We start from the raw sequence: 27,228 nt of genomic DNA, 5'->3' as shown, positions 1-27,228 counted from the left end.
CCCCCCCGTTCCTCTCCCGCCTCCCCCGCTCTTCTCCCCCCCTCCCCAGAAGTTCCAGCGCGTGGAGAATTTCCCTTTTCTGATTGGCTGCAGCGCCGCGGGCGGGCGCCAGGACGTTGCGTGGCCTTATTGGCTGGTTTAGGCCCGGTGCGCTCGCGTTCCGGGTCGCGCCAGGGTGCGCCCCTGGGGAGGGGGCGCGCGCATGCGCCCTGGCCTCCCCGCGCCCACTGCCCCCGCCCGCCGGCTGCGCTGTGCTCTCGCGCTGCCTGGCGGCGCGCGGCCCCCGTTTCCCTTTCCCATCATGGCGGCCGCCGTGGAGGAGCCGTTCCCTTTCCACGGCCTCCTGCCCAAGAAGGAGACCGGCGCCGCCGCTTTCCTCGCCCGCTACCCCGACTTCGACGGGCGGGGGGTGCTGTTGGCGGTGCTGGACACCGGCGTGGACCCCGGCGCCCCGGGCATGCAGGTAACGGGCGGTCGCGTGCGGCGGGAGGAGCCGCTTCAGGGCGGCGGCCCTGAGTCACCGCCGACAGGCAGCGGCGGCGCCGCGCCGGGACAGGGTGGCGGGCGGCCGTTGGCTGCGAGCGGGGAGCACGGAGCGGCCGGCCCGGCGGCTGCCGGAGCCCTGGAAGCCGCCGGGGGAGGGGGGGCGGGAGGAAGGAGGTCCCCGCGGAGGGGTCGTGCCGGGACGAGGCGTCTGGCGCCCCCACGGCGGCCGTGAGAGGCTTGCGGTTGTTGTTGTTGTTGTTTTCCTTAGGATTCCCGCTAAGCATTCATGCCCGTGCTGCATTAGTGTGAGCTCCGCGGAGGTCGGCTGTGGGAGAGCGGAGAAAATCCTGTAGATCTGTGTGTTTCCCTTCGGTTATTTGTAGGAGGTTTCTTCTTTTGAGCCTTCCACAGATGCCTTAGGGCACTTAATCCCTTTGGCTGTCTCCTTTTTCGCAGAACCTACTCGAAAAGAGTGCTTCGTATTTTTCTTAAACGTTAGCGTTATTTCAGTAGTAGCAAGGGAGTTCAAACAGCCACTTAAATGTTTTGTATGAAAAATGTGTTTTAGCAAATTTTGCATACCTTTGTTGTCAATGTATTTTTCTTGTATTGCAATCAAATTTTTTATCAGATTTGTATATGCTGACCTTTTTTTACATCTGCTAGCTTTGTCTATAGCTCAGAGTACACCCCATTTGTCATTACAATCTTGATCTCAGGTTTTGTAAAATTCTGTGTAGGTGATTTTTAATTTGGACGTTTCACAGTTTTTCCTTGATTCTTTCAGTATTTGCTTTTTAACATCTTCTTAATTATGCAGTGTATATATGGCCTTTTTTGTTGCTCCTACTTCCAACTTCTCTTCAGCATGTTTTCTGTCAGGATTCGGAGAGGGTTGTATGCAGCTCCCATGGGAACTGCATCCTTTATATAAGCAGGGATTGTGGTGGTTTCTGCTCTTTATTTGGCACTGGTGCAGATTTTACTCTTCAGTGACCTAGCTCAGAGGCCTAACTTTGATCTTTAAGTTCAGCTTTCTGAACTGACTCCTTGTGGGGTTCAGGTAAGTGTTTCACATGTGAAAGCAAAAAATCTGAATCTCTAGGGGTTGCGTATGTGAGGAACAAAGAAAGCATGAGTTTGCACGGTTGAGACTAAGACATGCTATAAAATATTTTAATTATATAGTAATTTCTTTTTTTAAAATTTTGGGGTGAAAACATTCTTTACATCTATAATAAATTCATTACTTAGAAAAAAATCAAATCATACAAAGAAAATTAATATCACTTAATTCTGCCCTCCCTTCCCCCCCGCCCCCAAGATAAAGGACTTCAAGGGAGAGGGGAAGACAAAAAAACAGTTGAACCGTAAGTTTCATTGTACCATTACTACTGGTGGGCAGTGTGCCAAACAATTCATGTCAGCACTGAAAGCTCTATCAGTTACTTTACGCTAAATGACTGTGAATCGGACTGGATCGCTGCCATTAGGAATTGAACCTTAGACCTTTGCACTTGAAACTCAAGTTTCTTGTGTCTGACCTGAAAGACTGATTTGTTGATTCTGATTGCACAGACATGTACGCATGTGGACCTGCTATTCATATAGAGGGTGACGATCTGTACGGTGTAGGAGTTTCACATAAAATTTCTGGCTAGGAAGGAACTTTTAAAGCTACTGAAATTCACTACAGCATAAATCTATGTTCTGGCCACCTGTTGCAGTATGACTCACCAGTGTCAAAGAGGTTGCCTTGGGTTGCAATTCCATTTTTATTTTCTTGCACTTTGATCGCTGAGCAATTTATTACTTTTTTTTTTTAGAGGTATATTGAAAAATGCCCAATTCTGATAATCTCAGGTTTAGCATGCATATAATTTATTATTGGTGGAATCCTCTTTTTGGCGTAACTTCTGTTCAAGGTTACCTGTTAACTTCTCTGTGAGTGAAGACTGGCATCTGAAGGGATTAATTACAGATGATAGAAAATTCTATGGTATAAATGCCTGTGCATGGAGTTTCCCAAGTAAATTTTCACTACTACATAGCTGCTGTTCTTCTAAATGAACGTGAATTTCTGTGAGCAGAGTTAACCGTGTTGATTTCTGCAGTGAAAACTGTTCCATAGCAGGTTTCCTCAAAGCAGTATTTGTTACCTTCTGGAAAACAGAAATTTGTCTCCTGTTTATACTTGTTGCAGTATCTTTTCTTACAGCTATTTAAATTTGGATTTTTCTAAACAATGAAAATTCAAAACCTTGGAGGTATTTGTCTGTATTTGTTGAACTCCAATGTAGGCTTGACCATTGTCTTGTCTTTTTTGGCAGCAACAGAGTGACTTTTATGAAATAACTTAATTATTATCAATTTCTGTGGCTGAACTCACACTTCCAGAACATGATTTGAGCAAACCTATCTGCCATGTGTGTTAGCTGCGAGATCAGCGTTAATGGTAGAGCATAAAGGCAAGAATACCAAGCACTGAAATGCTAGAAAACAGCAAAATTTGCAGCTATTCTGAACACGAATGCTTTTTATTATTATTTTTTTTTTTTTACTTTCAGTATATTGGTGTATAGCAGGTGCTGAGAAGGTGATTTTTTTAATCAACAATCTTTAATATAAAGCTGTGAAAATAATTGCTTACAGCCAATTCATGTTGCACTTCAAGCATCTACTACTTTTTATGGAATGTAGTATGTTTGCTGAGTAAACTGATATGAAATAATAACATGCTTCATCCAGAAGGGATTACGAGAACATAGTAACATTGAATATTTTTTTCTAAATGTGTCAAGACAGTCTTATACTTTTGATAATTGTGCAGAAGGTGCTTCTGTGGAAGGGACTTTGTGTGTCGTTAGTTGTTTTTTGACACCATTAACTGTCCTTTCTCTCTAGGACGTTTTTAGTATGGTCCTTCAGGATTTTACTAGCTGTCATATGTGTTCCATGACATAGCTGTAGCTTTATACTTTATACAGTAGTTTTATTTAGCAGTGCAGATTACTGCTATAGAATAATCTTAAATTTAGGTAACACATTTATTGTTTGGTGCATTTCTTATAGTGCAATTTGTTTTGGTAAACAATTTTTTTCTTAAATTCTTCAAAAATTATATGATATGTCATTCTGCAAGATTGTGCGATATTTTCCTTCTCTTCTGAAGTAGTCTTATACCACTCTGATTTTTCCATTCTTACCCTTCAAAACACTATTATTATCTCTGTCTGTGATTGGGTAGATATGGACTTCTTCCCAGTAGGCCAATGACTGCTGTCAAGACTGTTAGGGCTAGTTTTCATTTAATTTGAGGAGATTTTAAAATTTTGCTCTTCCCAGACAGATACCTTTCCTGTCTCTTCACCCTCCTAAAAGTACTCTTTACACATAGCTCCTAACACTTTGAATTGTTTAAAATATGAAGCAGAATCCTCGTAACAGAAAAATAAGATGACGATATTTTGTGTAACTTTTAGGATTAAACTCAGTTAAGAGGCTCAAACATGTAAGCGCATGTAGTTCAGCAGCTTTCATCTTTCTGGAATTGTGGCATCATTACTGTAAAATTTGGCCAGAGCAGTAGGATGAAAGCAATGTTGTAAATGTTTTGAAAGAAAATTGTAATTTTGCAGACTTAGGGAAAACTTACTGGAAGGTTTGGTTCTAAATATGAGCTTCTGAGCATTATTAATAAATTTTTTTTTTTACTTGTTTCTCTTGTAAGACACTTTTAGAAATGAGTTAATAGTTTATTTAAGGTGAGGAAGATGCACAAGTTCATTAAAAATTTAACTAATTTCAAAGAGCTTTTTATGCCCCTCAGTTAAAGGTAGGGTACTTAAAAAAAAAAAAAAAAAAAAAAATCAACTTACTTTCTTTTATTCACAAAAATGAAAATTTTCCTGGTCTGTATGTTGAAGAATAATTGACTGCATCTTCAAGTATTCTGCTCATATTTTCAGATTACAACTGATGGGAAACCCAAAATAATTGATATAATTGATACAACAGGCAGTGGTGATGTAACTACATGTACTGTAGTAGAACCTAAAGATGGAGAAATTATCGGTCTTTCTGGAAGAACTTTAAAGGTGAGATTTCATATAGTGGCTACTGGGCATCTTTCTTCTCTCTAACAACAGATTTAGCACTAATTTTTGTTCTTGCAGGTTTTTTTTCCTTTTAATGAGTCCCTATCAAACCTAATTCAGCATTTGTTCATCTTCATCCAGATTGCTCTGTTTAATATGAAATTTTTTTAGTTGTCATGTGTCTTTATATAGCAAATTCTCTGGACTGGAGTTGAAGTGCAGGTAGCTACAGAGTTTTATTGGGGACTCAGTAATCATTTAGTATGCTGCTCTTTTATTCAAATCAGTTTCTGATACAGTTTTGAAAGTTGGCTGAAGAAAGCATGCTAACGTGTTTTAAAAAGATCTAAAGAGACTTACTGTTCTGCTTTGAAATATGCTAGTGTATTTCACATTTGTGTGAATTACAGGAGGAGTCATCCTGTTAAACTCATGGAAAACAGTTGTGGTGACTGAAGAATCTGGGAGGACTTACTTACAGGCGCAGTGTACTCTCACTGTTAACAAAACAGGCATAGGATTTTTAGAAAGGATGTGATGACATCAGCTATGTTGGACTGCTGATATTACTGCCATGTTCTCATTTGGGTGTTTAGGTTGATAAAACGTTAGGAGCACATCAAGTCTTTGGATCTTTCCAAGCTACCAGCTATTTTTTGAATTTCACATGAAATAGGATTGTAAGGGTGAATCTGTAGCTCTTTCTGTTATTGTTATTAGGGCTAGTGGATCTGATCTACTGAGAATCAAAACTGCAGCAAGATATGAAGTTAGACATTCAGATGTTTGTCAGTGGCCTGTCTTAAGATTCCCCCGCTGCCCCGTGATAGGATGTTTCATTTCATTTATAGCAGTACTGTTTCCCTCCACCTCTACTCAAAAAGGTCTCTGCTGGGGCTGTATGTTTTTAAGTATCAGTTGCCCCCTCTGCTTTTAAGATGTTCAGCTGCAGCGCCACATGAACTGATAGTGATTCGTTAGGAACAGAATTGCAATTACCATATCATATTGTTAAAAGTTAGTGCAGTAATTACTTTCACAGAGGTATGTAATTAAGTGATATTTGCAAGTTTGTGCTTACATGATGGTCTTGTCTTATCTTCTTTTTGTTTTTGAGGAAATTAGTTACCTGATTTCTGAATATACTTTTCTCTAGATTCCAGCAAACTGGGTAAATCCTTCAGGCAAATATCACATTGGCATAAAAAACGGCTATGACATTTATCCTAAAGCTCTTAAGGAGAGGATTCAGGTAATGAACTGAACCTTACTTCTGATATATTGTGGTTATATTTCACTGTTCTCATTCTTCAATTTTTACTTAAAACCAACCAACCAAACACAAATCTGAAATATATGATTTGCTAACATATGTAGGCTGCTGGCCAGAGCTTTAGAGCCATTCTTTAACTGATTTTTGTATAAATTGGCAGAAGAAATAGGTTATTTCAAAATTGTAGAACCACAGGAGGCAGGAGCCCAGAGTGGTCCGTTGCTGTAAAAAGACTATCACTGTTACCAGTTACTCCTTTGTGTGTAATGATTGTTGTTTATTTATAGAATTGTATTGTACTTTTTAGTCACTGTGTCTTAAATCAGAATTTTGAAATGATTTTGTAGTCTTCGTATATGGACAAATATTTGTCAAGTTATTGAAGAACTTGGTTTTGTGTTGCAGAAAGAACGCAAGGAAAAGCTCTGGGATCCCGTTCACAGGCTGGCTCTAGCAGAGGCCTGTAGGAAACAAGAGGAATTTGATGCTGTTCACAGCTCTCCCTCCCAAGTTTGTATATTTCTAAATAAATGTCTCAAAAAGTAACTGTTTACAAATTTAAAATACTTTATCAGATGAGTGAAGGAAAGATGGTTAGGAATATTTTGGCAGATAATTATAATTGTATCTACTGATTGATTAAAACGTCTTAATGTGGATGCTTACTTGATTTGCTTAATGTTGATAACATATTCAGCTTGCTACTAAATATGAAAATGGTATTATATTTAATACTTTAAGATATATATTTTCAAAAAATTTTATTTTTAATTTAATATGATTTGTTTTGAGGCTGTTGTCATTGCTTTGTTCAATTTAGGAAACTTATCCTTTTTTGTGGAATAGGTATCATTTCAGCAAAGTACTAGAAATTCCTCAGAGTACTTCCATCTCATTTACCAATCAGTATTAAAAGGGCATTAAGCCTTGCAGTTACAGAAATCAGAAATAGTTATGCATAATAGGCCAAGAATAAGTGTTGCACGTATCCAAGACCATTCAACTTCTACATGTTTGTGCATTCTGTGATAATCTTAAATTCTTGATGAAGTAGTGGAACAAATGTGTAGCATCAGAGAGCAATATGACTCATAGTGGTAGTAATTTATACCCACCTAGTGAAAATTTTAGAAATACTCTAACTGTATTTTTATTGTCTTATTAGGTAAATAAACTAATAAAGGAGGAACTTCAAAATCAAGTGGAACTGTTGAATTCTTTTGAGAAAAAATATAGTGACCCTGGTCCTGTATATGATTGTCTAGTATGGAATGATGGTGAGACCTGGAGGTAAATGCCCAGACTTGTTTAAAACATTGTTTTACATACAAGACAACAGTTTGCTCCAAGAAGTGTGTTCATTTTTTTTATCTACCCTTTTTATAGAGCTCTTAAATATAAATATAGTTTTGCTTTAAAATAATCCTACTGTATCACTTGAGCTTCATGAAAGAAAGATCCTGAAGGAAGATGGGTACAGTGAAGTCGTGGAGACCTCCCTGAGAGCAGTGAAGAGAAGTACACAGAAAAGAGAGACTATAGTATAAAATGTAGGCTTGTGGGATTTTTTGAGGCAAAGAGTAAAATCACTCTTAGTATCCATTAATGGTAGGGGAAAAAAGCAGAAGCCTTTATGTGCACAAAGTTAAGAAAGTATTATGACAATTTTAATTATTGAAAATACAGATCATGCAAAATAATTGTTGAGACTTCAGATGTTTGTGTACCAATACCGCACAGCTAGCTTTAGTAAGAAGTCCTTCCTTGAATAAATTGTCTGGACTTTCTTATACCAGCTTTGCAAAGACAGATTTATTTGAATTTAGTAGTATTTGAAAAGTATTTTATTTAGAGGTTTCCGTAGTTTCTGAATATAATTGTAGGTAGCCAAGTTTAAAAATACTGCTTGACTTACAGAAGAAAGACATAAACACAAAACGAGGCCTGTTGAGACCTCTGTGGTATTCTTGTGTGGAAAAAGAATAATTGAAAGTTTGCATTAGTTGGTAAATTACCTTTTTTTGTTGTTGTTTTTTGTCAACAGAGCCTGCATAGATACAAGTGAAAGTGGTGACTTGACTAACTGTACAGTGTTGAGAACCTACAAAGAGGCTCAGGAATATGGATCTTTTGGCACATCTGAGATGCTGAATTATTCTGTTAACATATATGATGATGGGAACCTTCTTTCCATTGTGACAAGTGGAGGTAAATGAAATGCATTTTAAGAAAATATGCTGCTGAGCAGGTATCATAAGAAGCAGCTATCTAGAGAGCGTATTGGGGCCTGATTCTGGTACTTGTGATGGCCCAAGGCAATTTATTAGTATGGCACTCAATAGTATGACATAAAAGATCAATATCCACATTTCCTGTGGTAAACCCATAATGATATCTTATTACCAAACTTGCTTGCATTTTTGTCTGAAATATTGTCAGCTCTGCGCATATATGCATGTATAGATAGCATGATTTTTGTTGAAGTTACTCTTGAAGATACTCCTGCATCTTCCTGGCATAAGCCTAAATAGAGAGAACCATCTTTCAAAGTAATTTTTTTCATTCTGTTTTTAAGTATCAGATGATTGTTAAGTTTTGGTTGCTGTCCTTTGCAGCTTTATGATTAAAGAATGATTTATGGACGACAACTTAAATAAGACATCCATGAGTGAAGGAAAATTAGCTGCTATTTTGATTTATCTAAACTTGCTTCTGATGGCGGGTGTCACTATAGCTGTAGCTCCAACCACTCTGATCCCATGTTTGTATGTCTATGTATAATCATTTTCTGTGTTGGAAGCATATTGAGGGTTCAGATGGTTTGTATTTGATAAAGAATGCTCTTAATTTCTCATGAAAATATCCATATTTCAGTAGTGTGATGAAAACAGTTCTGGTTCCTAAATTAATGGTACATTTTTTGACAGGTTCCGTTTATATTTCCATGCAGTTTTATTCTAAAAAAATTATTTTTGAGTATTTTTTGGGGGGGGGGGTTTAAACCCCTCTATCTGGATCATTTGAGGGAATAATTTTAATAACTTGTAGTAGATGATGTTGAGCCTTTTAGGTAACTTCTGATAGTGGAATAAACAAGACTGATTTAATACTTTTCTCCCTCTACCCTTCCACCTGTTCTGTTTTGCAAATTGCTGTTGCTTTCTGACTTTTTGTTTAAACAAATGCTGTACTGTGCGAAGAGACAAGGTGATTTGAACGCTGGACTTCATTTATATACTGGTAGCTCAATAAATGAAAATCATTTGAGCTGTAGTGTATTAAATTGGTGTAAATGAAGCTCACTAAGCATACAGTGATAGACTTTTTCGTTTGTTTAGGAGCACATGGAACACATGTGGCTAGTATAGCAGCCGGATACTTTCCGGAGGAACCTGAAAGAAATGGTGTGGCTCCTGGAGCTCAAATTCTAGCAATCAAGATTGGTGATACAAGACTAAGTACAATGGAAACTGGCACTGGTCTAATAAGAGCTGTGAGTATTTCACTAAATAAATAGTTAAAGTCAGCAGTTTAACTGTAGATTATTCTGGGTTACTATCTGCTCTTGTTTATTATAGTCTGTGTTTTTATAGTTCTAGACTATGTCAGACTCTTGGGGTAAGTTTTCAAACATTTCTTAACACTAATACTTTAAAGCAAAAGACTTCTGTTGCGTAGGGCACTAATGGGGTTTTTCAAACCGATAGAGATGCAGTGTTTCTTCTACCTTAACACATGGGCTAAGTGACTTGTATGCTTATTTTATATTCCTTGTTCTGTGCTGTCAGTATACTTTTTACAGTTACTTAGGTAACCATAGAATAAATAAATGCTTAAATATTTAGATAAATCTAGAATAGAGACCAGTACCTAACCATGTGGCTAAGTTTATTGTCGCTATACTCCTTAAGAGGGAGAGAAATACCATTCCTTTCTAGCAGTGAAAATTTACATGATATTTGTAATCTGTAAAAAGATGTTGCTATGTCAACATGAAGATGTGCAATAATGTTTTCATGAGTGTTTGGAATCTGATTAAACCACATAGTAAGCGGGGGATGTTATGTTATTGAGGACAGACATTTGAGACAATTCTAGTCATCCTTGTGATTTTTACGTTAGTGTCTTAATCTATAACTTGGAACGTGGCAAGCTGATAAAGTGTTTGGGGATTGGATTTTTTGTTCTGTTGAGTGGTCACTGGGAAAATATCATCTAGATAAAGAATTTAATTTACTTCAGTCTGTGAGGTGGTTTGGTTTTTTTGTTGTTTGTTAAATCAAGAGGAACTCATGCCGTATTCTTTGTGTGACTATAGCAGATTAAGCAGATGTTATGTGATCTTTCGTAAGTAACTTATCCTATGACTAGTGTGTATTTTGACTCTCTTTTTATCTTTATCAGATGATAGAAGCAATAAAATATAAATGTGATCTTGTCAACTATAGCTATGGAGAAGCAACACATTGGCCAAATTCTGGGTAAGTGTTATCGTTGTTAATATAAACTGTTTTAATACTACAGAACTGGAATTACAGGTCTTTGGCTTTACATAAATGTAAGAATGAATTGTGCAGGCCAAAATGATTCCTGGGCATTAAACTGTCACAATTTACATTTTAAAATACGTCTTTGTAAATTAGATAAAACTGTTGAAATTGTCAATAATTTATGATGTAAGGGATTTTTTTAGAATATTAAACAAGAATTTTGGTAGATAGAACACTACATAGTCTGTGAGGGGTTTTTTGGGGACTTAATTTTTGCTACATAATCACTGCTCCCTTTTAAAATTAGAAGCTGTATTTTGTGGTCAACTTAAGTGCTGGAACTACCTCTGTTAGGTATGGGAAGCAGGCTGAATAATGCTCCATATGCCATTGCCCCGATGTCTGTGGGAGGCAAGCAACGCTGTTGATGAAATGACTGACTTTCTTCTCTTACTTCAGGCGAATTTGTGAACTAATTAATGAAGCTGTGTGGAAACACAATGTAATCTATGTTTCAAGTGCAGGCAATAATGGCCCTTGCCTTTCTACAGTAGGATGTCCTGGTGGTACTACATCTAGTGTAATAGGTAAGTAATTTGTTTTGAAAAAGTTACTCATGTTGACAGTATTCAAGTGCTGTCTTTACAAGTTGTGTCCTTGTGTTACGTGCTTGACGTCGCAGGTCAATTGTTAATATAAGGTATTTTCAAAGACTAGGCAACTAGATTAATTCCGAGGAAGGCACTTGCTGTATGTTTTAGGTATAGAAGCTTAGATTATTACCTTACAATTCAAGACCTTATCTATGTAGAAAACAGGTATCAGATGCAGGTGATACTGATTTGATGTCACATTGTATAAAATTTGCAAAATAAATCTTTGTGGTCTGGCTTACTCAAAGATTCCAAGATGATTCTTTTTAATTGTAACTGTCTTAAGTTCACCGTTTCACTCGGATGATTAGCTATTGGTAAGTGCAACTTCTAAATTAGAATTAAACTTAGTTATTTTTATCTCACGTAAAGTCTTGAAATCCACCTTAAATTGTCAGAAATGTCATTTTAGATTATCTAAATGATTAGTCAGGTATCCTAGTACGTTTTCTTTCTCTTCATAGTGAAACCTAGCTCTATAATTTGAGTATAAGATAATCCCGTTACGTTACCTGGAGACGTCCTTCTGAGGGAAGAATTCTTTAAGCTATGGTGCCACATCTGTGCAAATGTATTACTGGCCTAAGAGTTGGCTCCTCTGATGGGCCAGTATGTGTTTTTGTTATTTCAGTGGAAGATCGATATATTAAGAATTTGAAAAATGTTTAGCCCTAAGGGTTAACTTTCCTGTTCTTAATTTTTATATAAATCCTCTGATGCTACTCTTAAGTATTTTGTGTACTGCAGTAAATCTCAGAATCCTCATGTTAGCACTCCAGCATGCAGCCTTGAAAGTTTGAGAGACACTATTTCAGGGTAACTAAAAGAATTAATACTGATTACTTTCTAAAAGTTAATTTGCAATTACTTCATCTATGAGTGAGTTTGGGGGAATGGAACGGGAACTAATAGGCTCTTTTCAGGTGTGCATTGGCCTCATTCTGACAATGCATCCACTCTGTTAAGTCAGCTGATTCATTGTATTACTCCAGAGACTGGTTTCTTTTTCATCTGTTCTGCATGTAAAATAGCTTCCTCCTGTCTTCCATCTGGAGTGAACCAGGTAGTTTTCTTTGAGGGGAAAACCCAAATACCGTTGACAGGTTAGGTTAATTCAGACAGATAGTATGGACAGGGACCTTGTCGAGGTTGGTTCGCTTGACTTGGCATGGTGGTTTCCTGATAGTGCTTGTAGCATAAAGATGTGAGACTGTACACTGTAAAATAGACAACACACATCTTTGGCCTCATGCTCTAAAGCCACAGCTTTAGCAGGCTTTGACTTAGCCATTTACGTGCTTAGGGCGCTTTGGACTAATCAGGAAAACAATGGCTATCTCATCATGATAGTGTGTGAGCTGTATGCGTGTGGCCATCTGGTCCAGATGGCGTAGCTCTGGGCCACGTGAACGTGTGCCAATTTATGCTAATTGCTTTGAGGTGAGATTGGTGTAGTTTAGCAATGTAAATTAAGCCAAAATATTCTTTTTCAAAAAAACATGTAAAAATAATCTGTTGTGAAAGAAGTACAAACAGTGAATATGTACTATTCCAGCTAAAATTAATTTTTTTATAGGTGTTGGAGCCTATGTATCACCCGATATGATGATTGCTGAATATTCTTTGAGAGAAAAACTGCCAGCAAATCAATATACTTGGTCATCTAGAGGGCCCAGGTAGGTTATTTTAAAAAGAACAAATTCTTTAGTTTTGGAGTCAGAATACATAACTCAAAGGCTAAAAATTGGTCATTATTACTGAAATAAAAGTTCCTTTCACATAGGGAGAACTTAGGTGGCCTACTGTTCTTGGAATATCTTTGTATTAAGGCTTATAGAGCTCTTGAGTGAGAGGGAGTACCCCTGAACTGCCTTGTCACAACCTGTGCATTTCAAGGAAACGTGTATGAGTGAAATCCTAGTCTGTAATTCTTTTTTTAAGCATAGACATTAGAAGTTGTTGAAACTAATATTTTTGCTTGTAATTTTTTTTTCTGGAGTTCATTTTTTTCAATGGCTTTTTTCAGTAGCATTTGTTTCATAAAGTTAATGTAGTGAAGGTTACTGTTCTGTTAGTGTTGAGGATCAGAAGAAATACTGTTACTGTGATGATTTCATGACTAATGGCTTCAGTGACGTCGCTATAATGGCACAACCTTCTTAAGGGTTTTGCTAGTGGAGGTGAGTAGAGAGAAAAATTGCTTTTCTGTGTCACATTGTAGAAGTTCTCAGAGATGTACGAAAGAAAATTTATGGGCAGTAAAAACTAGGATTTTTATTTCATATCATGTCTCGGAAGAATTTGACAATAACATCATAATCGAGAGAAAAAGAACAGTACTTCTTCCTGAGTTCTTACCTGTGTTTAGACTTTTAAACTATTCTTGTAAGTCATGGAGGGTTTTTTTTTTTTTTTTTAAAGTATACAATAGTTTAGCCTGCAATATTACTGGGGAAGGAAATAGTAAGAACCATAATTTGAGGCTGGTCCTTGATTTATCTGGTGGAAGCATCTGCTTTCCTGATAGCATTTCTCTTTGAAATAATCAATCATAGTGTCTGTATATTTACAAGCAAGTATATTTTTACAAGAACCTTACTATACGGTAAGGAAAGGAGAAATGTGTTCTCTCCCTCAACCAGAGAAAGAAAGAATTTATTTTTTAAATTGAGATTGCTATACAAACAAACTACCTTTTATACCTAGATCTGTGAAATATCTCCTACTTTGCACTCTAGGCTGTTAAAATAGTCTGAGTGACCATATGTGAACTGAAAGGCTCCAATCTGGCCAGAGTGGCCAGTGTAGGGTGTGGTACATGGGTGAATGCAAAGCTCCAAAAGCTTTGCTAGAGTAGGCTTCGGGTAGGGGATCAGTCTGAGTAAACACTGGAGATCAGGTAGATCTGCTGTGCTCTCTTGAACCAGAAGTGTAATAATTCCAAGCCTGTTGTTTATACTAGACTGTTATGTCTAAACGTTGTACTGCAGAATCATTCTGACTGTAGTCTGATTTGAGACAAAACTTAGGCCTATGAAGCTGTTAGTGCAGGAGCTAAGTCAAACTAATATACACTGCTTAGTGGTGTGATTGTTCAAGGGATGTGCTTTTCTCCTGTCCAGAATAAGGAAGAGTGGGCAAGTCTGGCTCATACTAATAATAATAATAAAAAAAAAAAAGCGTCTTTAATTGTGCCATAGACATCCACTCCTTTCTTGCTTGAGCCTGTGTTAAATAGGTGACTTAGATGCAGCAGATCCTGGTCTAACTGTTGATGTTCCTTCTTTTACCTTTTCCTCATTCCTTGTTTCAAGTACTGTGCTGTAATTCAAAATTTGTCGTCATTGTGAAATGGCTACACTCACAGAGATCTGAATTGTGGCTCTTTTCTATTTTTCCCTTCCTGTTGTTAATTTTATTTAAAAATAGTAAAGGCTAAATAGACTCAATAGAATACTAAATTACACATTGAAGTGCGTAATAGGCTTGTTTGTGTGCATTTGCTAGTTCAGAGTCCAGAAAATATTCTGCTGACTAAACTGAAGCCTGGTTGATACGTAAAAATCAGCTGTCTAAAAATTTCCAATGTGTGGAGTATTCTACCTATAAAACTTAAAAGTTCAGAAAATAGGCATAGCTGATGATTAATGTGACATTTAAAGTTACCATTTAATGGCATGATTTCTTAGTTTTAATGGATTTAATAAACTAATATACTTGAGAATGTGATTAATGCTAAAATTATCTTTCTAAATATACAGATACAATAGTACTTTCAATATAAAATGACTATGTGTATAAAATGTACAGAAGAAAATGCTTATTTCTCAATAATTTTGTCTTAATGCTAGCACTGATGGAGCCCTTGGAGTAAGTATCAGTGCTCCGGGAGGTGCTATTGCTTCTGTTCCAAACTGGACTCTGCGAGGAACGCAGCTCATGAATGGCACGTCCATGTCTTCGCCTAATGCCTGCGGAGGCATTGCATTAGTACTGTCAGGTAAGAATAGGCTACAATATTAAATAGAGATGCATAATGTAGAAGAGATAAGATCCTTTTTCTCTATTTTAAAAAAAATTGCTATGATGTGTTTAACAAAAATTAATGATTGATAATGTAGTAGCTTTTTCAGATTTTCTGTTGTCTCCAATTATATCTTTCTTTTCAATTTCAGGACTCAAAGCTAATGATATTCATTATACTGTTCACTCTGTCAGAAGAGCATTAGAAAATACTGCAGTGAAAGCTGAAAATATAGAAGTGTTTGCACAAGGACATGGTATTATTCAGGTATTTACTAACAATGGAGAACTAACCCACTAGAAAATACAGAAGTGTTTGCACAAGGACATGGTATTATTCAGGTATTTGCTAACAATGGAGAACTAACCCACTAGAAAAAAAGTCTTCTGGATGAGTTTACTCAGCTTACTTTCATGCTGCCTGATCTCTAGGTCTGATTCGGGGGAAGGAAGGGAAAGTAGTGGCAGGAGAGGAGTAATGAGTCTGCTTTCTCAGCTTCAGCATGCAATTACACTAAAATAAATGTATTAACAAGCCATGTTCTTGGACTGACCAATAAAGCACATAAAGTAGGGTGTGAGTTGTTGTAACCCCTACATTTGGATATGGATGGCCTAAATCCTGTCTTAACAGTTCTGTCCAAGTCTTAAGTCTTAATATCTATAAAAAAATTTTTTACACTATTGTCAGAGAGAGATGGTCTTATTCTATATGAACAAGTGCTGGAACTGTATGTTCTGGGGAGCAAAGTTGCAGACACTCACTCTGGTCCGTGGAGTAGTACAGCGGCATTTCTGTGACAACTTTACTCTGGGCCTGCACTGATAAGTCTGAGTGTTTATTGTATCCTGTAGACTTTTAAGTAGCTTGGAAGTCTACGTTTTGATCCTTTGTGTGATGAAAATCTGTTGGATGACAGTTTCCCTATGCTTAAGTTTTGGCCAGTGAATTTGCTTACATTCTTAAAGAGCTGCTGCTGTTTCTGCCTGCAGTTGCTCCATCCTAGCCAGATGGAGATACTGAGATGATGTTGCCCCATCTTCTGTACTTAAGGTGCAGTCACTATGGCTATAAGTAGCGTGTGAATTACTTCACGTTTCCACATTTGTTGCAGTGCTTGCTGAATACTTCATAGAGAAGATAATTTATATAAGTGACTATTAACCTGAAATTGCTTATTCTGGAATATGTTCTTTCTAATAGGTTGATAAAGCCTATGACTACCTCATTCAGAATTCATCATTCACAAGTAACATAGGCTTTACTGTTACTGTTGGAAGCAACCGTGGAATCTACCTCAGAGATCCTGCACAGATAACAGCACCTTCTGATCATGGGGTTGGCATAGAACCTGTCTTTCCTGAAAATACAGGTAGGAAGGAACTTGATTTGTATGAGGAAAAAGATAAGGTGTAACCTTAATGTAGTCTTTAATCGCAGAAGCTATGATGGTGAGGAGTGATAGGAACCTCACCATGACAAGAAAGAGTGCAACTCCTAACTTCATTGGTAAATGAAGGCATGTAGCTAAATGACTTTTCCATTCTAACCTCATATATTTAATTTCAGCACTTCCACATTCTTAGTGACTCTTTTGCTTCATGTTTCCTGTTACTGAAAAAAGGAATCTCTTTTTGTTCTGTAGAAGTCGGTGATATGGGGAAGGGACAGAGAAAACATGGGGAAAAAATTAAATATCCTTCATGTTTCATGAAATTGTAGAACTTCAGGATTGTGTAGATAGTTCTTAACAAGGTATGAATATTGTTCTGAACATGGAAGAATTTAACTGAGAAATTAATTTCTGAGAATTTAAAGGCTAGAAGTTCTAGCTTAAGGCTTTACATTTTCACAGCATGAGAAAAATCTCCAAGTTTAACAAAATGGACTTATATTATGAGTACCAATGGATAAGTACATCTAAGGTGGGCAATAATGGGACTGATAATGATTTTGATTACTTTAACATGAGTAAGTAACTGATGCCAGTCAAAATAGGCTTGACAAGATCTTTTTTCCATAAAGTATTTTGCTGTGCTTTGCTTTGTTAAATACAAATTTGGACTTGCTGAGCAGCTGAATAGGATAAGGTGCATTCACAAATGACCCATGTAAGACCTTGTTACTGAGATTAGTTACTTTCTTGAAACCAGTGATCCAGAAGAAGGCTAGTGTGTGACAAAGGGTGAACGTGTTTAGGGGGAGAGATGATAGTAAGAAGGACAGATTACTGATTCAGAGTAACCTTATTGTTTGATAGGTTACATTTTAATCACTGTGTTTTTTTACCTTGACACTATGACACTAAAATAGAATAATCCTCCAAATGTAGGATTGACACTCTTTGGCAGGAAGCAAACAGTGTGAAAACACGGTTAGAGATTTGTAATGGATAATTACTTGCCCCATGATGCTGTCTCTCTAGCACCTGTCCATTTTTTATGGCTGTGCTGTGTCTGGTATCTTCAGAAAGACTTGAGTTTGAGGGAGTTTAAGTAAGAGGTTAAGGGAAGCTGATCTGCTCAGTCTGTCCCTTGAAGTTTTCTTTGAGTTGATTGCCTCTGTTATACCTGTCAGGGAAGCATGTCTGATTGTCAGGTAGAGAAGAGAGTTCTCTACAAAGATGTAATGAAATTAAATGTCTGAAAGTTAGGCTAAGGCTAATACAGAGTAGAAATCATGGATTTTTGTTGTCTTTAACGTGGCACTTATCTCTAGAGCAGCTTTTCTAAAAGATATGCCTTAACACACAGCTTTTTTTTTTTTTTGACGTGGAAGCTAATCCAGATATGTTTTGTGGGACTTCTGTGAAGGAAGTGAGACTAAATTAACATAGTAGTCCTTTTAATTTTGAGAGCTTAACCCTCACTTAAGTTGTTATAGTATAATTTGGTAATCAGTATAAACTTCAGAATCAGTGCAGTTCGTTTTTATTTTATTTCTCTGTGTTAGGCAGGCTGTTGGCTCTGTACAGGAATGTATATATTTGCTTCCAGATTGTGTCACAGGCAACTGAGACGGTGGTTGCTAGTTTACCTTCAGCTTTGTTAGGTTTGCTTGTTTTATGAGAGATGATTTCAAAGTGGGATGTAACTTTTATTTTATTATACTGTGCTATTTTTCCTACTTTCTCTGGTTAAAAGAGATAACATAGAACGCTCACTACTTAGTGGAGAGCTTACTATTTTGAGACTAATTTGTTTCCATTACATTTGATTTAGATTTGTATGTTTTAATGGCAAACACAAGCTAGTAGAATCTGAGCACTTATTTGGATTACTAAATTATTTTTATTTTTTTGACAGAAAACACTGAAAGAATATCTCTCCAGCTGCATTTAGCTTTAACTTCAAATGCACCGTGGGTACAGTGCCCTAGTCATTTAGAACTTATGAACCAGTGTCGACATATAAACATTCGTGTAGATCCACGTGGCTTGAGAGAAGGACTGCATTATACGGAGGTATTGAAGTACTCCTGTTCTGAGCAAGACTGTATGCCTTCTCCCTTCTTTGAGAAGTCATTTTTCAAGAAATAAAAGCTGTGCTGTGCAGACCAGAAAACTTTGCCGCACTCCATTCTACCTTACTGGCTGAATCCAGGGTGTTCAGCAACAGTTCTGAAGCATTTACTGTTACTGAGGATAGAGACTTGTGTTTTAAAGAGATTTTAATATTTCTCTCGCTGTTGTGGCTTAAGGGCTGGACTAGTTTTTTATGGTGTTGCCACAGTGTCTTATGTGGCACCAAGATTTTGCTTTAGCTTCAGAAGTTACAGGGGTACTGTGATGTATTGACAAAACCTGCTTTCTTCTTGTTTTCCCTTCCCTCTCCTTACTGCAGCAATGGCTATGTGCCACTGAAGGATCCTGCTGCCTTTGGCTACCATCAGATTTGGGCAAATTTAATATGAAAGTCATTAAACCTCTCCCTCTTTTTTCCTAGCCGTCCTCCTTCAGTTCTCTGACAAACTCCCCCACCAACACGCAATCTTCAAGCTTCCTCATCCCAGACTTTGTTAATGTTAAAACGCTTGCTTTGCAATTGATTGTAAAAAGGATAGCAGTTTGCTTTTGGAAAAGACCTGCTTAAGATACTTACAGTTATCAGTCTTCTACAGTACCAGTGAGAACATTTTAGCAAAGTCATGACATAAATTTGAAATAAATTTGCAAAGAGGCTTAGACATGAAAGGCTCGGTAAATTGGACTGTGTTTTATCAAATGTTAGCCTGAAATGCGAGGATTAGAAATTGTTTTTCTTTTTAATGCCACCCCAAAAAAAGCTAAATTAAAATAATGTGTGTTTGGGGCAAATTCTGAGTTTAGAACTAGGTCTAGCTTTTGGTACAGAGACTATCAGATGTCAGTTGAAAGCTTGAACACTTATAGAAAAAGAGTGAAATGAACATAAACATGCAAAGCTCTTAAACCTTAGTCTTGTTTTACTATTTCTAAGGTGGCAGTGGTTGAAGTGAAGATCTCTTCTGAATGATCACTACAAAGATTCAAAATAATCTGCAACTAGTTTAAATTTAATGATATCTTTTAAATTTGGTTTTGAACACAGATTTTAAGTGTCTGTATTTTATTTTGTCAGGTGTGTGGATATGATATAGCAATGCCTAATGCAGGCCCTCTCTTCAGAGTTCCAATAACTGTTGTTATACCAACAAGGTCAGTAAATGCAGGCTTTATTTGCAATTTTTTAAGTTTAGTTAGTTTTCGTTACCCAGTTTACTTGTATTGTCATATTTATTTCCCTAGGAGTTCTTGAACTTATTAGTTGACTCAGCTAAAATTGCTGGGGTACAGACATCTCAAGATTCTTGCAACAGACCTATGCAGCAGTGGCCCAGGGGCTGCATGCTAGCATAGATAGGCTCAGTGAAGAACAGTTCTCTTGGAATAAGCCAGTGAGAAAAAACAACAGTATAGTGATTCAGAGAAACAGGACAGTCGGTTCTTTCTGAATTAGATGTGACCTAGGGATTCTAAAGTGAGTAACGTGTTTAAAAAAAATCTTAAAAACAAAATCAGTTTGACAGTGTGATTACTGTTTTTGTTTTCTGTTTTCATTTACAGAGTAGATGAATCGTCTTGCTATGACCTTGCATATAAGGATGTTCATTTTAAACCTGGTCAAATCCGAAGGCACTTCATTGATGTCCCACAGGGAGCTACGTGGGCTGGTAAGGAAAATCATCGCACTTGGCGAAGTTGTCTTGAAATCTGCGTTGTAGAATTTCAGCTTGAGTAAGAACTTAAGGATTTGACCTGTGAAGGTGTAAAATACTTATTTGAGTTTTAGCTCTTAGAGGAATGACTTTGAATTGTCTCACGGTTTCTAGTAAAGTGAGCTCCTCCTCACCCACAGTCTTCTAGAAACCGTCAAATGTAATCTGAAGCGATTGCACATCACTGTGCAATGGAGGGATTCCCCATATGTATGGAAAAGTATTCCTGCTAGACGTTTGCTTGTTTTGCAATGTGTGAAGATAGCGTTGAAAGATGTATTAACCAAAGAAAATATTATTAGCATTATGGCAGTGAGAGATTGTTGAAATGAGAGATTGTGGAAAGGATTTTGATTTAATAGTCTTTCATTTTGTCTGAAGATGGTGATAAGACTCTTAATTTGGAATTCAGCCACAGTCTGTGTTGTAAAACAGATCACAGATGTGAAATCTGTACAATCTGATTAGTTGTCATTATTTAACCAAAAGTCAATTTTTCTTTTTGCTGATCTTCGAATTTAGCTCGTTTTCCTTAACCTGAAAGGGTCTTAGTAAGTACCTGATGCGTGAGTGTTATTCACCTGTGGAGCCACTTGTGTACAGTGCAACTTCTTAAATTGCAAATAACTTCTGCAGCTAGAGTCTTTTTCTGGTGAATCCGCTTTCCTTTTTTGCAAAATCTTTGACTATTGAAACTAACCTTGATTTTTTTCCTTCAATCTAGAAGTGACAGTATGTTCATGTTCATCTGACGTGACTGCCAAGTTTGTTCTTCATGCTGTTCAGCTAGTGAAACAAAAAGCATATAGAAGTCATGAGTTCTATAAATTTTCATCGTTACCAGAAAAAGGATCAGTAACTGAAGCATTTCCTGTCTTAGTAAGTTACCTTGGGGCGGGGTATGAAGGAAGAAGAAAAGGAAAGAAAAAAAAGTAATATATTAGCACAATAAAACTTTGTAAGTTTTTCTTTGAAAAAAAATCAATCTGAAGAAACCACAAGATTTTTATAGTAGTATGTTTGTCGGTTTTTAAAAAGGTCTTTAGTAGCATCCTAGTGTTTCTTAATTATCCTGTGTTACTATTATAATATGCCTTAAAATTTAGTCTCTTCAATTTATTAGTGCTTATTTAGAGAAACTAGTTTGTTTCCCTTTCAAGTAGGGCTCAAAACTTGTTAGAGAGATGTATTTTAGCATATTTTGCCTTTTGTGCTTGATGTGGTAATCTGGGACATCTCCTTCATGTTGAAGCTAGATGACAACTGGCTCTCATTCATACTGCTCAGATATAGCAGACTTACCTTGGAACCAGCTAGTTTGAGCAGTCTAAAACAGAACCAGGGGTGAGCTAACAGTTCAGGTGTATGGATAATTGAATCCACTGTCCGCGTTTTACCCCCTACCCGTCTTTCTTTAGTTGCATAGCCCTAAAGCCTGGGAGGGGTTGTCATTTCTTTGCTATTTAGTTCTTTATCCCCTTTGAAAACAGAGGTAGGTGGCCCGAAGCTAAGTCTGTCCTAGACAACTAATTGAGAGTTGTATCATTTCTGATTTAAAAAAACATATCCTCCCAAGCTTTGTTCCTCTGTTTTGAGGCAGAGCGGTTTCTCCTTCTCAATATTCATTTTCTAAGGCACGCGTATTTAAACTCATCTATGAACTAAGCTGTCTGCATAGCTTGAAGGGGAGGAAAAGATAATGTAGTATTTGCAAGCTACGCCTTTCCCTGTAGTGTGTATGTGTACCTCTGGTATTCTTTGTGTTGTTGAGGTAATCAGACATCCTATTTTGTTAGAGCTGTCCTGTCTTTTCTGTACCAGTATAATGTCGTATTTGATTTTGTATAAACCTAGGTTATTGAAGTAGAGTAGACATCGCTAGATCTTTTTTTGAGCTGTATTCAAATTTTTTTGGTTTGGGGATGAGGAAGGTGGGGGTGGATAAAAGGGAAAGATGGGAGCTCGTGCCTAAACTTTGTCTTTTGTCATCCAGGCTGGAAAAACGATTGAATTTTGTGTTGCTCGGTGGTGGGCAAGTCTTAGCGAAGTTAGTATCAATTACACAATTTCTTTCCATGGCGTACTTTGTGCGACTCCTCAGCTGAACATGGTAAATTATTTCAGAGTTCTTATTTTGATTGTTCTGATAGTCTTATGATACATCCCAAAATAAAATTAGCTTTTATTCATTCTTGCTTGTATTTAGGAAGACTAAAAGTATGTTTATATGCAACATGTTTGTTTTCCATTAAATGTAGGTAAATAGGAGCTTAGTAGCACAAAACTAGTATGAAATCTTCTGTGCCTTTTCATTATGAATCAGTAGGAAAAAGTTAGAAAAAAGAAAAACACCAGGATTAGAAATTGTATATTAGAGTGCTCAAGCTGCAACTGTTACTTTCATAAGCAAGTATTTGTGTGGAAAAAACTTTATGGGGACCGCAGTTGTTAAACTTCAGTGTCTAAACTACCATTGCTAAAACAAATACTCTTATTTTCAGAATTTTCAGAATAAAATGTCAATTTATTTTCAGAATAAAGTTTGTTTTCTATTCTGTATTCAGTGTTCTGCTGTGATATTCCAGTGTGAGAGTCATTGTTTAAGACAGTTGAAGGCACAGCATAGATAGCAATATTGTAACTCCTAAGAGTCTGTGATACCAAAGGATTCAAATGTTACTAAAAACATTATTGTAATATTCACAGTAGTCTATCTTCCTCCTGTGTTCTTTGCTGTGCTTGTGCAGCCTGGCTTAACTTGACTTTGCTTTGCCTTTCTTAGGAGAAGGCACTCCTCTAGAGCTGAGATGGCACTATCGGGAGGAAGCAGCATTGACTGTTGGGAGGCTGTGCTAATTACTCCTGACTCCTCCTCCCTCAGCTGAGGGCCAGAGCAAATCAGAATTGTGTCACATGTGAAGCTGGATTTATTTGAACTTTAAGACCAGAATAAAGTTGGGTGAAAAAGCAGAGATTGCGTTTTGCAGAGGTAACCGGTCTTGAACTGGTAGAGTAGGAGAAGGAAGAGGTAGTTGTGGTGGTGTACGTTGCAGCCTCTACTAAAGCAGGTCCAAGCTCTCACAGCAGGGTCAGTACTTAAATTATCTTCCAGAACAGTGGATAGCCTTAGGAAAAAAACAAATATAAATAAGACTATCTGGAAATAAGGCTTTAGTTAAACTTGTGTAGTCCAATGTTTGACTCGTACTGCTAAAGTCTTATAAGTTGTTGTGTCTGCTGTTGTAGGGATAAAGGCTCATGAAACTTTCAAACTCAGTCGTGTTCTTTTAATAGGTAAACAGAACTTGCATTGTATTTTTGAGGGACACATCAGATTGTCCATATCTTATGTTTTAAATGTACAGAATCATAATTATTTTACTTTTTTCTTAAGCACGCTTCAGAAGGCATCGTGCGGTTTGATGTTCAGTCCCTTTTGAAGTATGAAGACATTGCTCCATGCATAAATCTGAAAAGCTGGGTTCAAACACTCAGGTAGCGTTTCTGGGGAACTGCTTTGGGAAGATGGGCAAGTTACTAGTATGTGGCTGAAATAGTAACAAACTAACAGTGAAACGTAGGATAACAACAATATTCTTGGGAAATTATAAGTAGGTTTAAAAGTGTCACACTGAAAAATTTCTCAGCTTTTTTTATTATTCCTTGTCAATTTTGACAAAATTGGACAACTATGGTGACTTCTTCCATACAAGCTACTTTCCTTAGGCTAAGTTTTTTTTTAAAACACTTAAAGTATTCCACTGTTTCCAGGGGAGATTACTAGAGGTAAAAGACACTATAATATTTGAAGAAATAAATTGTACTACATAATTTGATGTCACTGTTTTTTTTTGAAGCAGTATTGCAAACATGAAATCTGGTAGGTTGGTACCTTTTACTAAGACTATATTATTTACTATCGCCTTGGAAAAATTATCCAAGCTTGGCCTGATAACTTATCTTAAAGCTGCTACCTCTTTAGTAGAAATTTCTCAGAGCACAGGAACTAAATGTTAAAAATTTCCAGCCAGAATGAAAATGTTGTATATCCTGCAGTTGGCCAGAATATACTGGAGCCTTTGAGCGTGTTCTATACCTGAATAGCTTCCAATCTAGTAGATGCTGGTCTATACCATATGCTGATGTTTCTGGAGATTTTTATCGTAAAATTTCCTAGACCAAGACAGAAAACTAAAATGTGATAACAGTTTTTAAAAGGCATATGTAAAGACAGCTATACAGTTTCCATGTGTATTACCTTCTTCATGGGATCCTTACGTTGGAGGCACTGAACAGGGGATGTTCCTCTGGAGATGAGCAGGCTACTATTTAAAGAAGTTCCACGTTATTTGCTGCGGGTGTTGGATGGTATGTAGTGAATATAGCTGAGAAGGGAGGGAATTCTCTGTGTGCGAAACTTATTTCTTAACTCTTCCATTCTGCGTTTGGATGAACTTGTAACTTTTATTAAAAACTTGTCATGGAACTGTTTCGGTTCCTGCCTGATTTTGATCTGGGAAGATTATCTTCTCTTTTGATTGATCAGGAGTGTTTTTGTAAAAACTGGTACAGAATTTCTTGTGAAAGGTTGTATTTATTTGTTAGTTTGACACGCACTGATTTGGAGGTAAAGCTTTGTTGGAAATTTCCTAATGAGTGCCGTAATTTATAAGGTTGGGAACATCTGGAGGAGAAAGAAATGCCATACAGTTTGAGCAGTAGTTTTAAGGCCTGGGCTAAGGATTCTGGCCAGACAATTTCAGAGTGATCAATAATTTAACATTTCCCATTATTTGGACCCCTCATTGAAGACTGTTATGGAAACAGTTCAACCCTAGGTTTTGGAAGAGCAGAGTCGCATGTATGTCTAGCAGTGAAATTAATTATTTACTTAAATGATGATACAGCAAAGTAACAGCTCGAGCTGGGTGCTTCCAGGGAGGGACACAGAACAAAGAAATTCTGGGATAATTATACTCTTTACAGTCTTATTTCCTCGCCAGCTAGCGACAGTCTCTTCCAGTCTTCTTTACTGAGTCGGTGGTCTCTTTCTTTTTGATCGATTCACGTCTACATCTGAGGACGGTTGCTGTGTTCCTGTTTCACAGTGCCTTATCTTATGCAAAGGTTAACCATTACCTCTGTTCCTTCTGTTCGGTATCTTTGAGCGCTGGTTCTAGCTGGTTTTGCGGTCACATCCTCAGCAATGTCTCTCGAGCTCGTTTACAATTCAGTCCTGCGGCCTGCAGGCACTAGTGCTAACCTGGGCTAGAGCTCGGTTTAGCTCCCTTTTCTAACACAGACCTTGGTGCCCAACTGAGACTTTTGGACTTTTTTAACTGGAATTGAGGTCACTGGGCATTTGCTGTTGAATGGACATGCTACCTAATGCTAGATTTGGAAGTACTTGATTTCATATGCCTTAAGTGAGGAAACGAAGCAGTCCCCTAATGTATCTTTGTTTCATTCTTGGTTGGTAGAATAGGCATGCTGTTATCTCCTTGTATTTATTTGTGAGGTGCTCATCTGACAGCAAATGAACTCCATTTAAGAAGACCAATGAGAAATATACTTCACACAAAAGTCACTCTTCAACCCCTAATTTATTAATAATATATTAATGAGTCGTAACACAGAGGGGGGGAAAAATTACTGAATGACTTCTCGTTAGGTCTCTTGAGTTTCAAATGCTTGGAAACAGGGTGTGTATTAGGGGGACGTATCATGTATGTTATTACTCTGTCCTTACGATTTTCTGTCAGCAGTTCCGTTTTGGTTCCTGTTAGAGTAGGAATCCTGGGCTAACTGGTCCTGTGGCCTGACGCAGTACAGGACTCCCCTGGTGGCTGGTTGGTCCTCTTTGTACTCGAGAAATGATGGGGACTTGTGGAAAAATCCTGATCATATAATTAAAGTTATCGTAATGCATGTGTGAAATGTAGTCTTACGTGTTGCACAAGTCATTCTGCATTTCCAAAATTGTGATTTTTTCTTTTTCCCATCTTGATGTTATTTGGCCTTTACTCTTTGATGCACAAGTTTTTAAAGAGTTGTGCTGCTCTGAACAATGGCTTCTCCTAACTATATTTGAGTTTCCAGATAAGTAATGTTGGTTAAAGCTTCTTCCTTTGTGTTATAGGGAGCTGACTATTACTCTGATTTCTGCAAGGCCTCTTAAAAATCCTCTTCTGAAAGAACCTTTCTATAGCAAACAAATTTCAACTAACTACTTATTCTGTCCTGAAAATTACTTGCCATTCATTCTTCAGCCTGTGAATTAAAGTGCTGATGGCAACAAGACTATGGAGATGTAAAGTAACCTTTTTTTTTTTTTTTCCTAATCCTAAAGTCTGTTGGTCTTCCCAGTCTATCATGGCCTTTAATTTTGAGCATTAGATGTGCTTGCTAAGTTCTGTTGACTTCCATATCTGGCAGTGTCTGTTATGTCACTAAGCCTTCTTTTTGAACGGACATCCATTTTAATTGAAGAATTTATTATGTTGTTTGGATGGTTACAGTATTTTAAGAGATGTTATTGCACATGCTGAATTCAGCTGTAATTCAGAATATGTTACTGCTTAGGGTAGCTGAATTTTGATATAGAATAAACGTATCTCTTAATGCTGTCTTCTGTTTTTTACCTGCAGACCAGTGAGTGCAAAAATAAAACCTTTGGGATCCAGAGATATTTTACCAAATAATCGTCAACTGTATGAGATGATTTTGACCTATAACTTCCATCAGGTAAAGGGATTTTTTGATTGTTGTTTGTCGTTAATTAATACAGCGTGTTCTCTAAAATAAGCTTTAGCTTTAACTAGATTCCTGTCAGAAATGGGGTCTAGAGTCAGACTGTAGACTCTCTAGAGTCAAAATTCTGATATGGTGCTCTTTAGGAGCTACTGTTGCTTGAAATGGCTTCAGTTCAGGTCTCCTTTTGAATGTGTGCATCAAGGTTATCCTTATTTTT

The 27,228-nt window shown here is 37.4% G+C and overlaps 1 protein-coding gene across 4 annotated transcripts in view; it reads left to right on the top strand.

Moving 5' to 3' along the window:
• Positions 1 to 207: 207 nt before the first annotated feature.
• The window catches only part of TPP2 (tripeptidyl peptidase 2), a 52,267-nt gene continuing 25,246 nt past the window's right edge, over positions 208 to 27,228 (top strand). For 2 of the 4 annotated variants that reach the window (XR_011137829.1, XR_011137830.1), the window contains exons 1-20: positions 208 to 463; positions 4,455 to 4,583; positions 5,740 to 5,835; positions 6,262 to 6,366; positions 7,022 to 7,146; positions 7,901 to 8,064; positions 9,195 to 9,349; positions 10,261 to 10,337; positions 10,806 to 10,933; positions 12,576 to 12,675; positions 14,851 to 14,999; positions 15,175 to 15,290; positions 16,227 to 16,395; positions 18,329 to 18,486; positions 19,622 to 19,698; positions 20,107 to 20,213; positions 20,983 to 21,137; positions 22,252 to 22,368; positions 23,653 to 23,753; positions 26,906 to 27,002. Coding sequence is in view for 2 of the 4 variants with exons in the window: in XM_068927800.1 (XP_068783901.1) it covers positions 302 to 463; positions 4,455 to 4,583; positions 5,740 to 5,835; positions 6,262 to 6,366; positions 7,022 to 7,146; positions 7,901 to 8,064; positions 9,195 to 9,349; positions 10,261 to 10,337; positions 10,806 to 10,933; positions 12,576 to 12,675; positions 14,851 to 14,999; positions 15,175 to 15,290; positions 16,227 to 16,395; positions 18,329 to 18,486; positions 19,622 to 19,698; positions 20,107 to 20,213; positions 20,983 to 21,137; positions 22,252 to 22,368; positions 23,653 to 23,753; positions 26,906 to 27,002 (2,487 nt within the window). In the remaining 2 variants the exon portion in view is untranslated. The remainder of the gene's footprint in view (positions 464 to 4,454; positions 4,584 to 5,739; positions 5,836 to 6,261; positions 6,367 to 7,021; positions 7,147 to 7,900; positions 8,065 to 9,194; positions 9,350 to 10,260; positions 10,338 to 10,805; positions 10,934 to 12,575; positions 12,676 to 14,850; positions 15,000 to 15,174; positions 15,291 to 16,226; positions 16,396 to 18,328; positions 18,487 to 19,621; positions 19,699 to 20,106; positions 20,214 to 20,982; positions 21,138 to 22,251; positions 22,369 to 23,652; positions 23,754 to 26,905; positions 27,003 to 27,228) is intronic. The other 2 variants (XM_068927800.1, XM_068927792.1) reach the window with 1 other exon arrangement.

This window comes from Struthio camelus, chromosome 1 (genome assembly GCF_040807025.1).
Source record: "Struthio camelus isolate bStrCam1 chromosome 1, bStrCam1.hap1, whole genome shotgun sequence".
NCBI classification, from domain to species: domain Eukaryota; kingdom Metazoa; phylum Chordata; class Aves; order Struthioniformes; family Struthionidae; genus Struthio; species Struthio camelus.
This window is presented reverse-complemented; position numbering and strand designations above follow the sequence as displayed.